We start from the raw sequence: 23,114 nt of genomic DNA on the forward strand, positions 1-23,114 counted from the left end.
GAGCAATTGCGTTCTCTTCGCTGATGATGTAAAGCTGTTCAATACCACAGACAATACTGCTACCCTACAAAAGATCTTGACTATGTATCAGAATGGTCAAACAAATGACAACTTCAAATCTCAACAAATAAATGCTCTGTCTTACATATTGGCAAAAAAATCAGAAAATAAAATACAAGCTGAATAGTCAAGATCTCGTTGATGACCCAAGCTCTGTAAAGGACCTTGGAATACTCACCTCTAATGATCTAAGTGCTAGAGCCCACTGCAACTACATAGCCAAAAAGGCATTAAGAGTTGTTAACCTAATCCTACGTAGTTTTTTCTCTGGTAATATCACACTACTAACCAGAGCATACAAAACATTTGCTAGACCAATACTCAAATACAGTTCATCAGTCTGGAACCCTCATTACGTATCTGATATTAGCACAATTGAGAAAGTCCAGAAATATTTCACAAGAAGAGTTCTCCACTCTTCTACTCGTTGTAGAATACCTTATGCCACCAGACTTGAAATTCTAGAACTAGAAAACCTTGAATTACGCCACCTTCGGTCCGATCTAAGTATAGTATATAAAATCATACATTGCAATGTCCTACCTCTCAATGAATATTTCAGCTTCAACCATAACAATACAAGAGCAAACAACAGATACAAACTCAAGGTTAATCGCACTAAACTTGATTGCAGGAAATACAACTTCAGCAACAGAGTGGTCAATGTCTGGAATCCTCTACCCGACTCTGTGGTTTCTTCCCCAAACCCCAAAAACTTTAACCTTAGACCTCACCCCTTTCCTAAGAGGTCTGTAGGGGGCGTGCATAAGCGCACCAACGTGCCTACCATCCCTGTTCTATTGTTTCTTTTATTTTTTCTTATATGTATCCATGTATTCATAACTAAGCTTTTACTTATATCTATTATCTTGTAAGCAATTGACAAAAATTAAATAAATAAATAAATAAATAAATAAATAATAAATGAATGAATGAATAAATGAATGAATGAATGAATAAATAATTTTTTGAGAGTGCAGTAGTCTTGCTGCTGTCAACATATATAGTAACACAGTTCCATTTTTTTTCTCCAGGTCTTTTTCCATTAAGCTCCAAAGGAAAAAAAATTCTGGTTTCATCTTTATCTCCATTTTCAAAATTTACTGGATTAAAATTGCAATCCCTATTCTCTGCTAGGTCTGACTGTTGGGGTGTGTCCCATTCCCTATGGGACTTCTACGAAACCTACCTTCAATTATGTACATTGTGACATATTCAAGTATGGTAAGAATGGAAAAAGTGGTTTCTTGGATGGGTGGTCAGTCACCAGTAGAGATCACACTGGACCAAGGACCTCACAACCCTCCTCCTCCTCCTCCTCCTCCTCCCATTCTAGCACTAATGATATTGCCTAGTTTGGTAATGAAAGCAATGGGTGGAAACTAACCAAAAAGCGAAGCAACCTAGAACTAAGCAGAAATTTCCTGACAGTGACAGCAATTAACCAGGGGAACTCCTTGCCTCTAGAAGTTGTGGATGCTCCGACACTCAAAGTTTTTAAGAAGAGACTGGACAACCTTTTGTCTGGGATGGTGTAGGGTTTCCTGCCTGAGCAGGGGTTAGACTAGAAGACCTCCAAGGTCCCTTCCAACTCTGGTATTCTGTTATTCAAGATCAGCTATGAATTGGATGTCTCCTTTTGGAAAAAAAAATTTCTTTTGAGATTGAGATGTATTTTGAGCCTTGGAGATATTGTGATGTTTTGAGGCTGGAAAACATTTTGAGACTGTGGGGCAGTTATATTGATGCAGACTTGGTATAGTTGTTTGGGGTGTAGGAAAAATAGACACAACTATCTCAGATTTTATGGATGTTCCAGTATCATAAACCAGGTGGACCAGGAGGGGAAGCCTTTTCTGATCCTGGCTTAAAACTGTCTCCTTAAACCTGGTTTATCCATGCTGTGTAACCCAATCTTTGGGCAAGGAAGGTTTTTCTGTCAACAAAATGCATGTGTAAATATTATGGTTGAGAAACACAAGCTACATTGCTTGAATCGTGCATTCCTGGTCAACTCACTTCCTTCTCTCTCCCAAAGTCTCCCTCTTCCCAATACTTCTTTCTCCTTTCCAGGTTTCACTTCAGAACCAAAGAAGCTTCTTGGATGAGAACATAGAATAATGCAGCTGGAAGGGACCTTGGAGGTCTTCTAGTCCCACCCTGATTGAGTAGGAGACCATATACCATTTCAGATAAATGGTTGCCTAGTCTCTTTTGGAAAACCTCCAGGGATGGATCACCCACAACTTCTGAGGGCAAGCTGTTCTGTTGGTTGGTTGATTGCTCTCATGGTTAGGAAATTTCTCCTTAATTCTAGGTTGATTAGCTTAGCAAGCTTCTCATCTTACTTTTTGGTGTTTTGGAAAATAATTTGATCCTCTCTTCTTTGTAGGTGCCCCTCAAATACTGGAAGACTGTTCTCATGTTTCCCCTAGTCCTTCTTTTCATTAGACTAAACATACCCAATTTCCGTAACTTTTTGTGTGTGTATATTTTAGCCTCCAGTCCCCTAATCATCTTGGTGGCTCTCTCCTCTGCACAAAAGTGAAATGTTTTCAAGGAAAAAAAAACCAAGGAAGTCCAGTTGTCTTTTGGAAAAGCACCTTAGGGACACCATGATCTGAATGACTGGGAAAAATAAGGATCTACATTTAGGCAGGAAAAACCAAAGGCATAGGTAGAGAATGGGTGGTACCTGGCTCAATAGTAGTTACTGTGAGAGGGATATTAGTGGACAATCGCTTAAAGATGAGCCAGACGTGTGCAGCAGCTGCCAAAAAGCCAACAGAATCTTAGGCTGAATTAACAGAAGGATAGAATCAAGATCCTGTGTAGTGTTAATAACACTTTATAATGCCTAGGTTAAGACCGTACTTGGAATACTGAACCCAGTTTTGGTCACCATGATCCGAAAAGGATGTTAAGAAAGAGTGCAGAGAAGAGCAACAAAGATGTTTAGGGGCTGGAGGCTAAAACATATAAAGAACGGTTGCAGGAACTGGGTAGGTCTAGTTTGATTAAAAGAAGGACTAAGGGTGATACGTGTTGCAATATCTAAGGGGCTGCCACAAAGACAGGGAGTTAAGCTATTCTCAAAACACCTGAAGACAAGACAAGAAGCAATGGATGGAAGCTAATCAAGGAGAGAACTAACCAAGTACAACCCAGAACAATTAACCAGTGGAACTGCTTACCTCCAGAAGTTGTGGAGGTTTTAAAGAAGGGAGTGGACAACCATTTGTCTGAAATGGTGTAAGGTGTCCTTCCTGAGCAGAGAATTGGACTAGAAGATCTCCAAGGCCCCTTCCAACTCTCTAGAAAGAACCCAAAAAGAATGCTAGGTGCACCCTAAAGCAACTCACCTTTGCTGCAGAAGACCAACAGCGGGTGAAGGAGAATCACATCTCCCCCTGTTCTCCCACAGTTGTATTTTCACACAATGAGATGTGATGTGACTTAGTCAAAACTCTGCCCACTGAGCAGGAAGGGAGATGGCTAGAAGCTCATTCTCACAACAGAAGCGCCACTCCTGGTTCCTGCACTGTGCAAGGCAGGTGGTGGTCCTGGAAGAAAATGTGCCTTGGTGTGTGTGGACCCTGGGAATATTCCTGCCTGGGACTCTACCCCCCCTCTACAGAGCTGAGAGGAGAAACAGCAGGCATCCTCTGGGGCAAAATTATCTCACGTAGAACTTACCAACCAGGTCTAGCTAGACTCCAGGCATTCGTTCGTTCGTTCATTCATTCATTCACTCACTCACTCACTCACTCACTCACTCATTAATTAATTAATTAATTGATTAATTGATTGATTAATTCATTTGATTACTGTAGCCACCCAACTCAACCAAGTGACTCTGATGTCATAACACAATGAAAACAGTTTTTAAAAACCATTCAAACAATTTAAAAAACCCACAAAATAAATATATGGTTGATGCAGTACCGGAGTCCTCAGAGTCTGGTCAGATTCTGTCTATAAGTGCAAAACAATAAAGAACTTGGCTTAAAAATTTCACCCCTGTCATTCTTGGTTTTGGATCTGACCATTGGACTTTATTAGGGCAACCAGAACTTTGAATTGCATCCTGAACAGAGGTGGGATTCAGCCAGTTCTGAGAACCAGTAGCGGAAATTCTGAGTAGTTCTGAGAACTGGCCAATCCCACCTCTGACTGGCCCCACCAACCCCCATCTATGCTCTGCCTCCCATTGAGTCCCAGCTGATCGGCTGGGTCTCCTTTGGTTGCCCTGCACAGGAGAACGGAGCTGGAAAGCAGGTTAGTGGGGTGGGGAGGAAGGGGATTTTGCAGTAACCCTTCCCATTGCCATGCCCACCAAGCCACACCCACAGAACCAGTAGGACATTTTTTTGACTCCCACCACTGACCCTGAAACCTATCAGCCGCCAGTGAGAAGAGAGGCATAACATGGCAGTGCTAAGGATCCATTTCACTGCATCCTGGACCTTCTGGTGGGCCATGGCTTCAAAGGATTCTGAAGCAAACAGATTAGCTAGACCCACTTCAGTTGGGTTTCAAACTAGAGCACCATATAGAGGCAACACTGATCATATTTGTTGGTTATTTCTAGTGGAGTCAGGGGAAAGGTAATTCAACCATCCTGCCTCTCTTTGATCTCCCAGTAGCTCCTTCTGAACTTTGATGAAGACCAAAAATGGAGATGGTATGTGTTGCATGGTCTTCCTTAATTTACCATGGTTGATTCTAGTTATTGTTAGTGGGGATTGGCACCAAACTTAAATGTTTACATTAGGGGTGTCCAATCTTGGCCACCTTAGGACCTCACCTTCCAGAATCCTTAAATAGATCTTGAAGTGTCCAAGATTGGATACACCTGGTCTGCCTGAACCCATTGGGTAAGGTTGTTCATTGGTGCAGAGTCATTTTTTGGTCCAGAATATGGTGGCAAGAATGGCTTCTGCATTTTTCCCTGAGCCCCACAGGGTCCCCTTCTTCTTCCTAGAATCAGGATCATAGAATTGGAACCAATTTCCTGTTTCTCTTGAATATATTGGGCTACTCAACTGAGCCCCAGCCCCAACCAGCCCAACTCAAGGTATATATGGCACCTTTAGGCCCTTGACTGATGGTGCCACCTTCCACCAATGAGGTAAAGATCAGCATTTTTAGAAAGAGTTGGAGGAGGGGCTCTACTCATTGTAGAATACCTTATGCCACCAGACTTGAAATTCTAGAACTAGAAAACCTTGAATTACGCCGTCTTCGGTCTGACTTAAGCATGGTATATAAAATCATACATTGCAATGTCTTACCTGTCAGTGAATACTTCAGCTTCAACCATAACAACACAAGAGCACACAATAGATACAAACTCAAAGTAAACCGCACCAAACTTGATTGCAGGAAATACGACTTCAGCAATAGAGTGGTCAATGTCTGGAATACTCTACCCGACTCTGTAGTTTCTTCCCCAAACCCCAAAAACTTTAACCTTAGACTGTCTACTATTGACCTCACCCCTTTCCTAAGAGGTCTGTAGGGGCGTGCATAAAGCGCACCAACGTGCCTACCGTCCCTGTCCTATTGTTTCTCTATTCTTTTATTTTTCTTATATGTACCCATCTCATGTATTCACAACTATGTATACACTTATACTTATTATCTTGTAAACAATTGACAAATCAAATAAATAAATAAAATAAATAAATAAATAAATAAATAAATAAATAAATAAATGTTGGTTTCCCTCAAGCTTTGGTGCCCTAGTCTGGGCTACTCAGCCTAAAGTTGATCCTAGTCCCACTCACACCAAAACAGGAAGGCCTGATGGGAGGAGCTTCAAGGGGGACAGCTGAAGCTCCATTGCCAGATTTCCCCAAACCCCAAAAACTTTAACCTTAGACTGTCTACTATTGACCTCTTTCCGAAGAGGTCTGTAGAGGGGCATGCATAAGCGCACCAATGTGCCTATTGTCCCTGTCCTACTGTTTTTTTTAATTTTTCTTACATGTATCCTTGTATTCATAACTATGTTTTTACTTATACCTATTATCTTGTAAGCAATTGACATAAATCAATAAATCAATAAATAAATGTCTGAAGAGGCAGCCTTCGGTCTTCTAGCCTCTAACTCACCTAGTCACAGATGACCTGTTCTTTGCCCTCCGGAAAGGAGTTCCTCTCTACCACCTGTACAAGGAAATGCCCTTTGGGAGGGCAAAGGGGTACAAGGAATCTCTGGGCAGAGGCTGAAGAGAAGAAGCAGTGATGAAGGACCAGAATCTGATGGGTGGGGAGGCAGGGCTGAAGGGTTGATCAATCAGATTCAGGTTAACAGAGTTGGAATGGACCTTGTAGTTCATCTAGTAAAACCCCCAACCCGCCACCCAAGCACACCCTCCACCATTTCTGACAGACGGCAGTCCAGTCTCTTCTTGAAAGCCTCCAGTGATGAAGCTTCCACAACTTCTGAAGGCAACTTCTGTTCTATTTGGTTGATTGTTCTCCCTGTCAGAAAGTTTCTCCTTATTTCCAGGTTGAATCTGGATCAGTTTCCATCCATTATTCCTTGTCTGGCTTTCGGGTGCTTTGGAGAACAGCTTGACCCCTTCCTCTCTGTGGCAGCCCCTCAGATATTGGAAGACCCCTATCATGTCTCCCCTGGTCCTTCTCTTCACTAGACTAGCCAGGCCCGGTTCCTGCAACCGTCCACCATATGTTTCAGCCTCCAGTCCCCTCATCATCCTGGTTGCTCTTTTCTGCACTTTTTCTAGAGTCTCAACCTCTTTTTTATTGTGTGGTGACTAAAACAGGATACAATATTGTAGGTGTGGTCCTAATTCTGCATCTCCAAGTGCAGGAACAGCCCCAACCTGGACTCTTGAATTCAGAAATAACAGGAGGAGAGGTAATGGAAGATCACCTTGAGGAAAAAGGAGAGGAGATAGCTGACTAGGAAACCATCGGATAAGAGAGCGACAAGCCCTTAGCTTCATAATGGTTAGAGGAATAAACTTAGAAGGGACTTGCCCTAATGGATCAAGCAGTTACAAACTGAGGGCAGGAAGTTTGTACTTGGAAGAAATTCCGTTAATGTTGCCTTCCTATAAAGTGGATTTAGGTCATCTAGTTGTGTTTCCTGTCTAGTTTACCTGAGAAGGTCAATAGTGACCACAGTTTATGCTTCTTGTCTGGGACATCAGAACTTACATAAGGATAGAAAATACATTTTTCCAAACTGGATGTTTAAGAGAGAAAATGTATTAAGGAAGAAAGTTTACACCTGCGCATGTGGGAAAGTGAATTCAACATAATGAATCCCTCAGGGTAATTCTGGAGTCTTGACTTAATTTATTAATTAATTGACTTCTGTTTCATAACAAAGCAGAAATGATGACATTTCTTGTGTTTGTTATAAATAGATTGTGATGACAAGGAATTGGATTGCACCCTCCGTGGTGTGCTTGTTTGGGCACACAAACCCATAATAAGGTCCCTTAACTCTTATTTTCATCATTTCAGAAAGTTGGACTAATTACTATAACTAACTTTCTCTCATCAATGCTGGTTATTCCCACCAGCAGCACCTTCTCCTATGAGCTGGTCCAGAGAGATAAGCCTTCGTTCTTGGGGACTGAGTTGAGCCCCAGAGCAGTAAAACTTTCAACTCTGTTTTCAGAGTTGAAAGTTGCACTCTGTTGCAGAGTGAATAACAGCATATCAGAGATGGAAGGTGTTAAGTTTGGAGAATAATGGAGACCAGACATCTGACCAGTGACTTCAACTCTTTAATAATAGTAGATAGAACAGAACAGAGCAAGGCTATGGGGAGCAGTAACCCTTTTATAGGGTTGGCTGCTACCCCATTAACCAATAATATGTGCAAACAAGTTTAACTAATACCCAATAAGAAGTGGCCTAATATTGGCCAATCAGGGGCTTGTTATGAACCAATCCCTGTTCGTTGTTTAAGGACCAATCAGGTGTGCAGGCTTTCCAACCCTGCTTTGCATTTGGCCCAGTTACACTTTATTGATCCACAACACCCCTCCCCTTGGGCTCCGTTTGAGGAGCTGTGACAAAATCTTCAAGATAGACAGGCCGTTTGGTCTGTCTGGATGATTTACGTGGCTCCACCAGGTTTGGCCCAAAGTCTGGTTCCGGTGGAGTGTTTGGATGATCTCTATTAAGTTCTGTTTCGCTGCACGGTGATTCCGTGCTGCTTTCGTTATGGGTTGTCTCCGCCCATCAGTGTTTCTTCGGGTTTCGCAGTTCGGTTTCCCCATGTTCAAGTCCCATGGGAAAGTCAACTCCCTCCCGCTTCAATTCCCGGTACTTTGCTGGGCCGTAGGGTTTCCGTTGGCCTGCTATCTGTCATATCGAAGTCAATTTCCTCGATATTTCCTCCCCCTCAGTTGGTGAACCCGGGAGCCATGGGCGCTGGGTGGTAATCTCGAACGGAGTTGGTCTATGTGGCGTTTCCACACCCTCCCATCGTCTGTTAGCAGGCGGTAAGATCTAGGCCCTGTGAGATGGGTGACGGTTGCGGGTATCCATAACGGGTCGCCGGAGAAGTTTTTGGCAAAGATCAAATCGCCTACCTTAAATTCCCGGCATTTGCTGCTGGAGCCGAAAGGCTTTTCGGGTGCGTATGCGGGGTGGAGCCGGTCAAGGTGTGATCGTAGTTTCCGCCCCATGAGAAGTTCAGCGGGCGTTTTGTTGGTAACGCTGTGGGGCGTGATGTGCTGCAGTAATAAAATTTGATTGATTTTTCATCAATGTCGCGAATTCCATTTTGTGGAGGGTCTTTTTACAAACTGTACCATGCGCTCTGCACGTCCGTTCGCCGCAGGGTGCGCGGGCAAGGTTAGTGCATGGCGGATGCCCCGGTCAGCAAGATATTGTTCAAATGGTAATGCTGTGAACTGTGGGCCGTTATCTGAGACCAGAATGTCCGGAAAACCATGTGTGGCAAATAGTCTGTTTAATTTGTTGATAACTGCATCCGTTGTCGTTGTGTTCATCCGATGGATCTCGAGCCAATTTGAATAGGCGTCGACTGTAATAAGGAAAGTGTGCCCTTTGTAGGTCCCACAAAGTCAATATGAATACGGGACCATGGTCCCCTCGGAGTTTCCCATTCGGTTGGGCTTGCTTTAGGTGGGGCGTTGCTGACGTCCTGACAACGTTGACAAGTAGCGACCCAGGCCTCGATTCTTTTGTCGATTCCCGGCCACCAGGCATAGCTCCGTGCGAGTGCTTTCATCCGCACGATGCCCGGATGTCCGTCGTGCAATACTGCTAATACAGCTCGTTGCAGTTTGTCCGGGATTACGACTCTATCGCCCCACAAGATGCAGCCCTTTTGAGAAAACAGTTCGGTTTGGCGTGCTTTAAACGGCGCCCATTCAGGTGATAGCTGTTCTGTTGGCCAACCATGCTCAACCCAGCGTAGGATGTGTTGCAGGACCGGATCTCATTTTGTCTCGAGGGCAATGTCTCTCGCCGTCAATGGTGGCACGTGTAGAGTCTCAATTTGCAACGTTGTGATGGTTGGGGCTGGATCTTCAACCGATTCTGGAAGCGGTGTTCTGCTCAATGCATCAGCGTGGAGAATTGATTTCCCGGGCGGTGTTGCAAGGTGTAGTTGTACGCCACCAAGAATTCAGACCAGCAGGTCATTCTGGGGGACAATATATACGGGGTTGGTTTATTACCCGCAATAATCCCCAGTAGTGGTTTATGATCAGTAATTATTGTAAACGCACGCCCATACACATATTCATGAAATCGTTTAACTGCAGCCACAATAGCTAAAGCTTCTTTATCAAGCTGACTATAATTTCTTTCAGCTTTAGCTAAGGTACGCTGAAAAAATGCGACGGGAGCTTCTGCTCCGTTTGGTAATACATGAGCCAGGATTGCTCCAACCCCAAAAGGTGAGGCGTCACAGGTAATAGTTAACGGCAGAGTCTCGTTATACTGCATAAGTACAGAATCAGAAGTCAGCAATTTCTTTACTTGTTGGAAAGCGTATTGTTCACGTTGTCCCCAAACCCACGTTGCTTTTTTGTCTAAAAGTCTGTGTAATGGTTCAGCTACCGTTGCTTTATTGGGTAAAAAGACGTTATAAAAATTGAGAAGTCCAAGGAACGCCTGTAGGTCTGCCTTGTTCCTTGGAGTGGGGGCCTTCTTAATTGCTTTTAATTTGTCCTCAGTGGGATGGATTCCTTGACTGTCCAGGAGGTAACCTAAAAACTCCACCCTTTCTGTACATAACTGACATTTATTTTTTTGACTTTGAGGCCGGCGTCTTGGAACCTTTGTAAGACCATTCGGAGTCGTTTTTCTAGAATGTCTCTGTTAGGGCGGCGATGAGTACATCATCGAAATACGGTGCGACCCCTCTTATTCCTTGTAACAGCCTTTCCATTAAGCTCTGAAAGATTCCTGGAGCGACGCTCACCCGAACTGTAGCCGGTTGCATTTAAATGCGCCCCTATGCGTGATGATAGTTTGCGCCTCTGCGGTGGCCGGATCTACAGGCAATTGTTGATATGCCCGCGCTAGGTCTAATTTAGTGAAAATTTTCCCGCCCCCAGGGAATGGAGCAGGTGTTGCACCACCGGCACTGGATATGCACTTTGCTGAAGTGCGTGGTTTAGGTGGCCCGGTAGTCTCTGCAAATTCTCAGTGACCCATCAGGCTTGATAGGCGTCACTATTGGGGTTTCCCACCGGGCGTGGTGGGTGGGTTCCAAGACGCCCTGTGCTATTAGCTTATCGAGTTGTTCGTCGATTTTAGGTTTCAGGGCGAACGGCACCCGACGCGGCTTAAGGCAGATGGGTGCTACTTCAGGGTTCAGGTTAAATGAGATTGGGGTCCCCTTGTACTTGCCTAGTCCGTTCGCGAAACGCGTCTTGGAATTCTTGCACGAGGCTTCCTCCCAATTGTTGCTCTCGGCACGGTGAACTCTGGCTACAGTGATCCCGAGCGGCTCGAACCATTGCAGGCCTAAAAGACTAGGCCGGTCATGGTCAACGACAGTCAGTGGCAGTGCGACGGTGCGGTCCTTGAAAGAGACCTGGAATCGGCGGGATCCGGCGACGGGAATTCGTTACCCTGGTAATCTTTGAGTATAACCCTTTGAGGGTTGAGGTCTTGGCGGCGAATCGTCGGAATGAGCTGTTGGAGCGTCTTCCAAGACACCATCGAGAGGGATGATCTTGAGTCCACCTCCATCACACAAGGTTTGTTTTCAATAGCGACCTTCACTTTGATTTTCCCGGCATCTAGGGATGTGGCGTGGCCTATTGTAATTGTCTGGTGGGTCTCTTCCCGACTGGTTTCTTCCGCCTGGTGGAAGTGGTGGACGGTTTGTTTCTGTAGGAGTGGCTTCCCCATTGGTGATTCAGTTTGTCTCGGGGTGTGCCGACGAATCCTGAAAACTGGCATTCGGCCTGTCGGGGTTTGGAGTTGGAGTTTTGTTTGCTTCTGCAAACCTTTGCGATGTGACCTCTTTTCCCGCAAACGCGGCAGAGTGCGTCGAGGAATTTGCAGCTGGATTGTGGGTGATTCGCTCCACATCCTGCACAAGGTCGAAGTGCGCGTTGTGGGAACTGGTCTCGTTCAGTTCGGAGTCGGTTGACCTCTTCCTCATCACTTTCTGACGGGGATTCTAGGTCTTTGTGGTGAGTCGATACCGGGTGTCTCTCTGAGCGGCGAGGTATCATTGGCGAGTTGACGTGGCGGTGCGCTTGTGCGGCGTATTCGGGCTGCCGACTTTTTGTTGCTTCTGCTGCCGTGGCTTCTTTAATGGCATCGGTGAGGCTGATGTCCCCCTTAGCCATGATTTTGCTCTGGGTTGTGCAGTCTTCTAGGCCCAGAACTAGGCGGTCTCGGAGGGCTTCTTCTAAGTTAGAGAATCCGCAGAGGCCTCCAAGGTTTCAGAGGTCTGCGATGTAGTTGGCAAGACTTTCGCCTTTCCGCTGGACCCTCTGGTAATATTCGTGCCTTCTGACTAAGGTTGGTATGGTGGGCGCGTAATGGGCCTGTAGCAAAGGCTCGAGGACGTCCCAGTCCATCGCTTTTACTTCGGCTGGCTTGGCAAGTGATTTTGCCATTTTAAACATGGTGGGCCCACAGTGGGTTAGAAATACAGCTCTTTTTTGCTGGCTGTTGCATCTTTCAAGTTGTTGGTCTCCAGAAACATCTGGAACCTATCCATGTATGACTCCCATTCTTCGGTTTCTGGGTCGAATGGAGCGGGTGGTGCGGCACCACTGGCCATGTTGCCGTTGATGGTGCGTGTTCGACCACGTGCTCTGTTAGTTGCTCTGTAGATCAGTCAGCTCTTCAGTCTCCGTATCCCATCCTCGTCACCAGTGTTAAGTTTGGAGAATAATGGAGACCAGACATCTGACCAGTGACTTCAACTCTTTAATAATAGTAGATAGAACAGAACAGAGCAAGGCTATGGGCAGCAGTAACCCTTTTATAGGGTTGGCTGCTACCCCATTAACCAATAATATGTGCAAACAAGTTTAACTAATACCCAATAAGAAGTGGCCTAATATTGGCCAATCAGGGGCTTGTTATGAACCAATCCCTGTTCGTTGTTTAAGGACCAATCAGGTGTGCAGGCTTTCCAACCCTGCTTTGCATTTGGCCCAGTTACACTTTATTGATCCACAACAGAAGGGACCTTGGAGGTCTTCTAGTCCAACCCCTGCCCAAACAAGAAACCTTATACCATTTCAGGCAAATGGTTGTCCAATCTCTTCTTAAGAACCTCTATTGTTGGAGCACCCACAACTTCTGGGAGGCAAGCTCTTCCACTTGTGTAATTCTTCTCTTTCTGTCAGGAAATTCCTCCTTCGTTCTAGGTTGCTTCTCTCCTTGGTTAGATTCCATCCCTTGCTTCTTGTCCTGCTTTGGAGAATAAGTGGTAATCTTGTAAGTCTCCCAGTGTTACTGTGTTGTAAGATGGGCAGCTAATAAATTTCACAAATCAGTAGATTAGATATGATAGATAGATAGGGATAGATAGACAGGGAGGGAGGCAAATAGATAGATGGATTAGATAGATATAAGACAGACAGACAGAGGCAGATAGATAGATAGATGATAGATAGATAAATATAAGATAGATTAGAGAGAGAGAGAGAGAGAGAGAGACAGACAGACAGACAGACAGACAGACAGAGACAGAAAGATGACAGATAAATAATTCCTAACAAGTGGCAGAATTGTTATCTTTGTTAAGCTGTTAAGACCTGGCTCTTCCCCATGTATTGGGGGTCAGTTGAGTGGTCCCTTCTGATCATTGTTTAATGGATTTTGCATCTATAAACAGGCAGTCCCCACTTTATAAGGGGCGCAGTGGCTGAGTGGTCAAGATGCTAGTCTTGTCAAATGAAAGTTTGGTAGTTCGAGACCCACGTATCTCATGGCACGGTGAGCTCCCATTATGTGGCCCAGCTCCTGCCCACCTAACAGTTTGAAACCATGCAAATGTGAGTAGATAAATAGGTACCACTTTGATGGGAAGGCAACAGCATTTGATACACCTTGGCTAATAGTCATGCTGGCCAGATGACCATAAAATTTCTTTGGACAATGCTTACTCTTTGGCTGTGAATTGGATATGAGCAATGCCCCTTAAAGCTGGACACAACTGGGCAGGAGAAAAGCTTTTCTTTAGTCCTCACTTACTGACTGCAGTGGAGTCCAACAACTCCACTGCTAAGCCAGTAACATGCCAAACATATGATGTTAATGTTCCATTGTGGTCATTAAGTGAATCACCAGGGGTCATTAAGTGCAACATCAAATGACTAAGACTTGCAATTTCCTGCTGGCTTCCCCAGTGTCAGAGGCTGTAATGGCTGCTAGTTTGAAGACCAGTCATAACTGTATTTTTCAGCAGTCATACCAGTGGTTGGGATTCAAATTTTTACTACTGGTTCTGTGGGTGTGGCTTGGTGGGCGTGGCAGGGGAAGGTTACTGCAAAATCCCCTTCCCTCCCCACCCACTAACCTGCTTTTCAGCTCCGTTCTCCTGTGCAGGGCAATGAAAGAAGACCCAGCCAATCAGCTGGGACTTGGGAGGTGGAGAATAGCTGGGGCGGGGCCAGTCAGAGGTAGGATTTGCCAGTTCTCCGAACTACTCAAAATTTCCGCTACCGGTTCTCCAGAACTGGCCAGAACCTGCTGAATACCACCTCTAAGTCACACCCTTGAGTGGTCGCTGAAAGAGAGTTAAGCCACGACCAGGTTGGTTCTCTCCTTGATGAGTTTCCACCCTTGGCTTCTTGTCCTTCCTTCAGGTGCTTTGGAGAATAGCTTGACTCCCTCTTCTTTGGGGAAGCCCTGAAATACTGGAGTACTGCTATCCTGTCACTTCTAATCCTTAAAAAAAACAAGAGTAGACATACCCAATTCCTGCAGCCATTCTTCGTATGTTTTGGCCTCAGTGGTGGGATTCAAATTTTTTACTACCAGTTTTGTGGGCGTGGCTTGGTGGGCGTGGCAGAGGAAGGATACTGTAAAATCTCCATTCTCTTCCCACAGGTGAACGGAGCTGGAAAGCAGGTGAGTGGGGTGGAGAGAGAATGGGATTTTGCAGTAATTTTCCCCAGGTTACTGCAAAATCCCATTCCTTTTCCACCCCACTCACCTGCTTTCCAGCTCTGTTTTCCTGTGCAGGGCAACCAAAGAAGACCCAGCCGATCAGCTGGGACTCAATGGGAGCGGAGAAGAGATGGGGTTGGCGGGCCAGTCAGAGGCGAGATTTGCTGGTTCTGTGAACTACTCAGAATTTCTGCTACCGGTTTTCCAGAATTGGTCAGAACCTGCTGAATATACCACCTCTTCTTGGTCTCCGGTCCCCTAATCATCCTGGTTGCTCTTCTCTGCACTGTTTCTAAAGTCTCAACTATCTTTTTTATAGTATGGGGACCAAAATTGGACGCAGTGCTCTAGGTGTGGTCTTACTAAGGCTTTATAGAGTGGTATTAGTACCTCCCTTGATCTCGGTTGTATCCCTCTGTTAATGCAATTTAGGATTAATTAATTAATTAATTAATTAATTAATTAATTAATGCATTGGCTTTTTTGGCTGCTGCAGCACATGGTTGGCTCATATTTAAGTGAATATCTACTAGGAGTCCAAGGTCCCTTTCACATTTACTGCTGTTGAGCCAGGTGTTCAACCTGTTCTATACCTGTGTGTTTGTTTTTTCTTGTCCGAGTGAACAACTTTTCAAATGAAAAGAAGGAATTTTCTAGGAAACTTCTTCCTGTCGTGCTTACATTTCTCTCTCCTTGTTAGCAAGGAGTCCCTCAGGAGCCTGGCTGGTTGAACATTAAATGTTTTCTCTCACAATGTTCACAACCAGATTCATTCTGCTGGGGGTGCAAGAGTCAGGTACTCCACAGGTAAGACTGGGTCAACAAAGGGTGTTCAAAGGGCTGGAGAAACATCGCCTTGTGGCCTTCCTTTGTTAAGCGAGAGGTTACAGTGAGTGATGGTTGGCTGCTCCTTGCCAAAGATCTTGAGCTCTGTGTGCAACAGGGAAACAAACTCTGTGGTTGCAAAGGGAAGAGAAGTCTGGCTGGAAACAACCAGGTGTGTCTGCCCTGATCCACATCCTTCTCCGTCTGACTATCCAGATTCAAAGCTGCCTCCATGAATAGAAAACTCCGTCTTCTGGACGGGAGTGCTCTTCCTGGACTCTCTTGACTGTATTGAGATTTAATTTATTGTCCTCCCATCAGATCCATTTCTGTATCCAGTTATTGGTTAAAAAGGGATGCTTAGACCTACAAAGAGCTACAGAGATGATGAAGGGGCTGGAGGCTAAAACATGTGAAAAACAATTGCAGGAATTGGGGACGTCTGGTCTAGTGAAACGAAGGACTAGGGGAGATGTGATAACCCTGTTCCAGTATTTGAGGGGTTGCCCAAAGAAGAGGGAGTCAAGCTATTTTCCAAAGCCCTTGAAGGCAAGAAGCAACGGATGGAAACTAATCAAGGAGAGAAGCAACCTAGAAATAAGGAGAAACTTCCTAACAGTGAGGACAATTAACCAGTGGAACAGCTTGCCACCAGAAATTGTAAATGCTCCATCACTGGAGGCTTTTAAGAAGAGACTGGACAGCCACTTGTCTGCAATGGTATAGGGTCTCCTGATTGAGCAGGGGTTGGACTAGAAGACCTCCAAGGTCCCTTCCAACTCTGATGGTGTTCTATGTTCTACATGCTTCATGCCTTTGATGGTGCAATGAGGAAGCTGAGGTGTAACTTGCACATCTTCCTTAAAATTGGCACGACTTGATGGTGGTGGGGAGTGCTGGTTCCAATGCAGGAAGTGGGACTTTGGCAGCCACAGGAAATAAGTTGTATAATTAACCCTCTTCTTTCTTATCTGTCCATCCTGGGTCATTTTGATCAGGAAACAGATATTCTTTTTATTTCCTTTTATTTCAAAAAAATGTCACAAGAAATCCTTTTTATGTGTGAGCATGGTTATTCTTCCTGTAGCTTCCTTTGTCAACCTCTGATTATTCCAGACCTCCTGTCTCTATTTGTCTGTGATGGTCCTAGATGCATCAGTAAGACCAGCTAGAAGCTTTCTGAAGGAAACGTTGGGTGAGTTTGTCTCCTGATATATTACTGTCCTCCATTGCTGCAGTTTCATGCCTCTTTAAAACATCTGCAGTTGCCACTTTTTGGTTGTGTGCTAGTAGAGGTTGGGTACTGACACAAAGGAGAGGAGACCTACACACATGGTTAGAAAAAATGTGAAAGCAGCACTTTGATCATAAGCCAGAAATATTTTTGTTAGGCATAGTACCAGAAAAGTATGACAAAGGGAACATATATGCAATATTACATATGTATGGAATATGGAATATTACATATAGCAGCAAGAATGGCATTTGCACATACCCACAGAAGAAGTTGGAGTTAAAAAAATTAGATTGTGCAGAAATGAATGGATTGACATTAAAGATGAAAGAAACAGAAGATACGGAGCATTTTCCAACATGGGATTTGTTTTACAAATGGTTGGATAATAGAGGTAGAAATTAGGAGCAGGAAAGTATTATTATATAAGCAAAATGATCCAGACAATGCTCTGTTCTCTAAGCACGTATGTATGTAATGTGAAAAGACATCAACAAACTGTTATAAAAAGAAGAAGAGGGGAACCAACCTATTTTCCAAAGCATCTGAGGGTCGGACAAGAAATATTTATTTATTATTTATTTATTTGATTTGTCAATTGTTTACAAGATAATAAGTATAAATGTATACATAGTTGTGAATACATGAAATGGGTACATATAAGAAAAATAAAAAGAATAAGAGAAACAATAGGACAGGGACGGTAGGCACGTTGGTGCGCTTATGCACGCCCCTACAGACCTCTTAGGAAAGGGGTGAGGTCAATAGTAGACAGTCTAAGGTTAAAGTTTTTGGGGTTTGGGGAAGAAACTACAGAGTCGGGTAGAGTATTCCAGACATTGACCACTCTATTGCTGAAGTCGTATTTCCTGCAATCAAGTTTGGTGCAGTTAACTTTGAGTTTGTATCTATTGTGTGCTCTTGTGTTGTTATGGTTGAAGCTGAAGTATTCATTGACAGGTAGGACATTGCAATGTATGATTTTATATACCATGCTTAAATCAGACCGAAGACGGCGTAATTCAAGGTTTTCTAGTTCTAGAATTTCAAGTCTGGTGGCATAAGGTATTCTATAACGAGTAGAGGAGTGGAGAACTCTTCTTGTGAAATATTTCTGGACTTTCTCAATTGTGCTAATATCAGATACGTAGTGTGGGTTCCAGACTGATGAACTGTATTCGAGTATTGGTCTAGCAAATGTTTTGTATGCTCTGGTTAGTAGTGTGATATTACCAGAGAAAAAGCTACGTGAGGATTAGGTTAACAACTCTTAATGCCTTTTTGGCTATGTAGTTGCAGTGGGCTCTAGCACTTAGATCATTAGAGGTGAGTATTCCAAGGTCCTTTACAGAGCTTGGGTCATCAACAAGATCTTGACTATTCAGCTTGTATTTTATTTTCTGATTTTTTTGCCAATATGTAAGACAGAGCATTTATTTGTAAATAATGGGCGGAAGATAATTAAAGAGAGAGATTCAAACTCAAAGTAAGGAGAAATTTCCTGACAGTGAGGATAATTAGTCAATGGAACAGAAGTTGTGGGAGCTCCAACACTGGAGGTTTCCAGGAAGAGACTGGACAACCAAATGGTGTAGAGTTTCCTGCCTAGGCAGTGGGTTAGACTAGAAGACCTCCAAGGTCCCTTCCAACTCTATTATTCTATGCTCTGTATTCTATCATTACCATCACTGCCATATTTCTTTGTCTATTTTAACCAAATGCTCTCTATGCCAGGGATCTCCAACCTTGGCAACTTTCTACTTGTGGATTTCAACTCCCAGAATTCCTCAGCCAGCAAATTCTATTCTATTCTATTCTATTCTATTCTATTCTATTCTATTCTATTCTATTCTATTCTATTCTATTCTATCCTATCCTATCCTATCCTATCCTATCCTATCTTATTCTATTCTATTCTATTCTATTCTATTCTATTCTATTCTATTCTATTCTATATTCTATATTCTATTCTATTTTCTATTTTCTATTCTATTTTCTATTCCATTCCAATCCATTCCAATCCATTCCAATCCATTCAATATTCAATATTCAATATTCAATATTCAATATTCAATATTCAATATTCAATATTCAATATTCAATATTCAATTCTGTTCTGTTCTATTCCTTATTCTATTCTATTCCTTATTCTACTCTACTCTACTCTACTCTACTCTACTCTACTCTACTCTACTCTACTCTACTCCACTCCACTCCACTCCACTCCACTCCATTCCACTCCACTCTTTCCTAAGGTGGACAATGCAGGCCAGAAGGACTAATTAATTTTATTGAAAATAAGGTTATATTTATTGTTCACAGAGAAGAGGAGGAGGAGGAGGAAGAGGTCAATGACTGTGAGGTCCTTGGTGGTTTTGTTGCAGCTGTTTCATGACCCAAGTAGGAACATTATCAGTGCTAGAAGGGAGTGGGTCTAGTCGAGAGGAGGAGGAGGGAGGAAGGAGGAGGAGGGGCAGGAGGAGGAGGACTGTGGAATCCTTGGAGCTCTCTGAGCTTAGTTGTTTTCCTGCAGACGTTCTGTGACCCAGATAGGTCACAGCATCCGTGCTAGAAGGGAGTGGATTCTACAGAGTAAGGAAGGAGGAGGAAGATTGTGAAGCCCTTGGTGCTCTCTGAATGTGGTTGCTTTCATTACTAAACTAGGTAAGTCCTTACGGAAGTATACAGGCCAATCCTCACAACCTCCCATGTGCTGCCATGCTCTTAAACACCCTTTCCTTCCCTGTGCAGATCAACACTGTAGTTTCCATGGAGGCCAGGAATCATACTCAGGTGGCTGAGTTCATCTTTCTTGGTTTCTCAGGTGTTCCACGTGGCCAGATCTACCTCTTCGTGCTGTTCCTAGCCATTTACCTGGTGACCCTAATTGGCAATGCCACCATCTTCACCTTGATCCAGGTGGACTCACGTCTTCACAGCCCCATGTACTTCTTCCTCAGCCATTTGTCCTGCTTAGATGTTTGTTACTTATCTGTCACGGTCCCCAAGATCCTGGTCAATTTCTTGCGCCAGACCAACACCATTTCATACAACCAGTGCATGGCTCAAATGTTCTTCCTGATGATGTTTGCAGGATCTGAATGCGCCCTTTTGGCCATTATGTCCTTTGACCGCTACGCTGCCATTTGCCAACCTTTGCATTACAACACTCTGATGAGCAGCCAGGTGTGTGTCCCTCTGGCTGTCGCATGTTGGATCTGGGGCTTCCTTGATTCCTCACTCCACACAACCCTGGCCACCAATTTGGACTTCTGTGGGGCCAACCACATCGATCACATCTTCTGTGATGTTCCACCCCTCCTGAAAATTGCCTGCAGCAACACCTACGTCAATGAGCTGACTCTCCACTTGGCCAGCATCTTCATGGGCTTGAGTCCTTTCCTCTTCATTCTCTTCTCTTACATGTACATCGTTTCAGCCATCCTAAAGATCCGTTCTAACACCGGCAGGAGCAAAGCCTTCTCCACCTGCGCTGCCCACTTGGTTGTGGTCACTATCTACTTTGGCATGGCCAACGTGAACTACAACCGTCCCAGTGTGGGCTACTCCTTAGGGATCGATACCTTAATCTCCACCCTCTATTGTATCCTCACCCCTATGTTGAACCCCTTAATCTACAGCCTCCGTAATAAGGAGGTCAAGGAAGCCCTGCAGAAGCTTCTGAGTGGCCTGAAGACTTATTATGCCTCCAACCTATCAAAATGACTATAGTGAATTTGATAAGGCAGCTTCTTCGTCTCCTGCCCTTGCCAAGAGGAGAATGCAGGAGGCCAGAGGAACTTCCAGAAAATCTACTTTAGTAGGAGCTTTCCAAACTGGTTCTCCAACAACATCAAGAGAGCCTAGCTTGACTTCCATCTTCTGACAAATGAGCTCGGAATTCTCAAAGGTGGTTTTTTTGCAAAAGACAACTTGACTTTCTTTCTTTTTTATTTTTAATAATGTTTATTGAAAGTTTTTAAAAAAATAATATTTTAAAAAAGAGAAACATGTTCTCACATTTTTGCAACGTTTTCATAGCAGTGAACATTTCTATTCGGGTCAATTAAAGTAATTTGCTACAAGTAAATCTAGAACTTGTTTCCTAAATCCTTACCTATTTATGTTATTATTACAATTATAATACAATATTTGATTATATTACTTTACATATATACATAGCTATATATACATTTATCCTTATTTCCATTTTCCCTTGTTGTTTGTTTAATCAATTTCACTAGACATCTTTACTTCCTTTCTATACAACCATTTATACCATATATTCCAAATTGTAAAAACTCCCTTTCTTCCTTGTTTTTTCAGTAACATGGTTAATCTAACTATTTCTGCACATTGGTGGATTTTATTAGTTACTGCCAGGTCTGTGGGTATCATTGTTGATTTCCAGTTTTGGGCAAAGACTATCCTTGCCGCTGTAATGATATGTGATATCAGATGCTGGTGAGTTTTGCTCCATGTCAGTTGTGTCATTCTGAGTAGAAAGGTCTCTGCGTTGAATTTAATCTTTAGTTTTGTCATCTCTTCTAACCATGCCTGTATCTTAGATCAGTACTTTTGAGCTTTAGGACATGTCCACCACATGTGAAAATACGTTCCTGGCTAAAGTTACACTTCCAACATTTGGGTGACATATTATGGAACATCCTAGCAAGTCTTCTTGGACAACTTGACTTTCTAAGGTTGTTCCTTGAAAATGTTTCACTTCTCATCCATGACGTTTCTACACTGCAGTTCTTCAGAACTTTGGATGAGAAGAGAAACGTTTTCAAGGGGAAAAAAAAAACCAAGGAAGTCCAGTTATCTTTTGGAAAACCACTTTTGGGACCACCATGGCACTGAATGATGGAGAATTATCCATAGACGTTGAGCTCAGGGATTTATATTCAGAAAGAAGCTCAGAGAAAAAATGTTGACCAGAGCCTGAACCTGGTTAAAAAAAACAAAAAACAAAAAAAACGTGTTGTGGTGGAATGTGGTCTGGAGTCACAGGAGGGAGGGGCTCTTTCCCAGAGGGCAAAGAGTTTGGGATGTCCGGTGGGCTGGAAGAAAGCAAGTCTGACCCTCCCTGGCACTTCACAGACTATTTCTATAGTTACTGCAGATATTTGCTTTAGTTTGGCAAGATTCTGTCTATAGGGAAACCGCAGTAAAGGCACAACTCAGTAGTGACTCCATGTGCTTTTGATTCTTTGGGGCCACACTTTTATTCCAACGAAACCCACACCTTAACTTTTGACCCCAAGGGTTGGGAAAGAAGAAGAGCAGAATTTGGGGCCTTCCAGGACAATCCCTATCTTGAAGAAGGAACTCCCTGTCCAGCTTGTGTTAAGAAGCAGCAAGAGACTGAAATAAATAACTGACTGCAGGACTTTCCAGCATTCCTAAAACACGGGCACTGGGAAGAAAAATGGGGAGGATATAGGGCGGGTGAAGCAAGGCAGAACTGTCTCTGTAAAGCCAGGTTTTCGGAAGCAAGATTCCTTAAGAAAAAAGAGTTCATGTGGAATTTGGTCCCCCAAACTGAAAAGCTCTGGGGAGAAGTGGAAAAAAGTAATTAGTAGAGAAAAGTCAGTTGCATCATGCTTTCGTTTCTGTCCAGTCCTGGCTGCTCTGTTGGTGGATGATTTTGTTTCTATTCTGATTCTCTGCATGTTCGCTCAGAGCCTTTCCTGATTCCGGAGCGCTGCAGATCATGGTTCATCATAGCCTGTTGTGAAGGTCAATGGAGGCTCCCAATCCTTACCTGGTTGCACTGTGAAAATAAAAATTCCTTTTTCTTGATCTCTGCAGTGTTGGCTTTGCAATCTAGCACACACTCCAGAACTCCATAAACCAGACCAGCCTGGTGGAAATGGGCAAAACCAGACTTATTTGTTTGTTTGTTTGTCTGTCTGTCTGTCTGTCAGTCTGTCTGTCCGTCCATCCATTCCTCCCCCCTCTCATTTCGCTATCTCTATATCTCCATCCATCCATCCATCCATCCATCCATCCATCCATCCATCCATCCATAACTATCTATCTATCTATCTATCTATCTATCTATCTATCTATCTATCTATCTATCAATCATCTATCATCTATCTATCTATCCTCTCTGTCTGTCTGTCTATCTATCTATATCATATCTCATCTATCTACCTACCTACCTACCTCTCTATCATCTGTCTATCATCTATTCTATTCTATTCTATTCTATTCTATTCTATTCTATTCTATTCTATTCTATTCTATTCTATCTTTCATCATCTCACTGTATCACAGAACTGATGAAGCTTCTTGGATAAGAAGTGAAATGTTTTCAAGGAAAAAAAATATAACCAAAAAATTCCATTTGCCTTTTGGAAAAGCAGTTTTGAGA

General features: G+C 43.6%; 1 protein-coding gene across 1 annotated transcript; it reads left to right on the top strand.

Annotated features, from left to right (window-relative positions):
• The first annotated feature begins 19,450 nt into the window (after positions 1-19,450).
• LOC113431526 (olfactory receptor 5V1-like) lies at positions 19,451-20,458 on the top strand. Its single transcript, XM_026693836.2, has one exon. It carries the CDS (start codon positions 19,451-19,453, stop codon positions 20,456-20,458), a length of 1,008 nt encoding a protein of 335 aa, XP_026549621.2.
• Positions 20,459-23,114: the final 2,656 nt, after the last annotated feature.

Source organism: Notechis scutatus, chromosome 6 (genome assembly GCF_049901735.1).
Source record: "Notechis scutatus isolate UNSWTSFEM ecotype Mainland chromosome 6, rNotScu1.2, whole genome shotgun sequence".
Lineage (NCBI taxonomy): Eukaryota > Metazoa > Chordata > Lepidosauria > Squamata > Elapidae > Notechis > Notechis scutatus.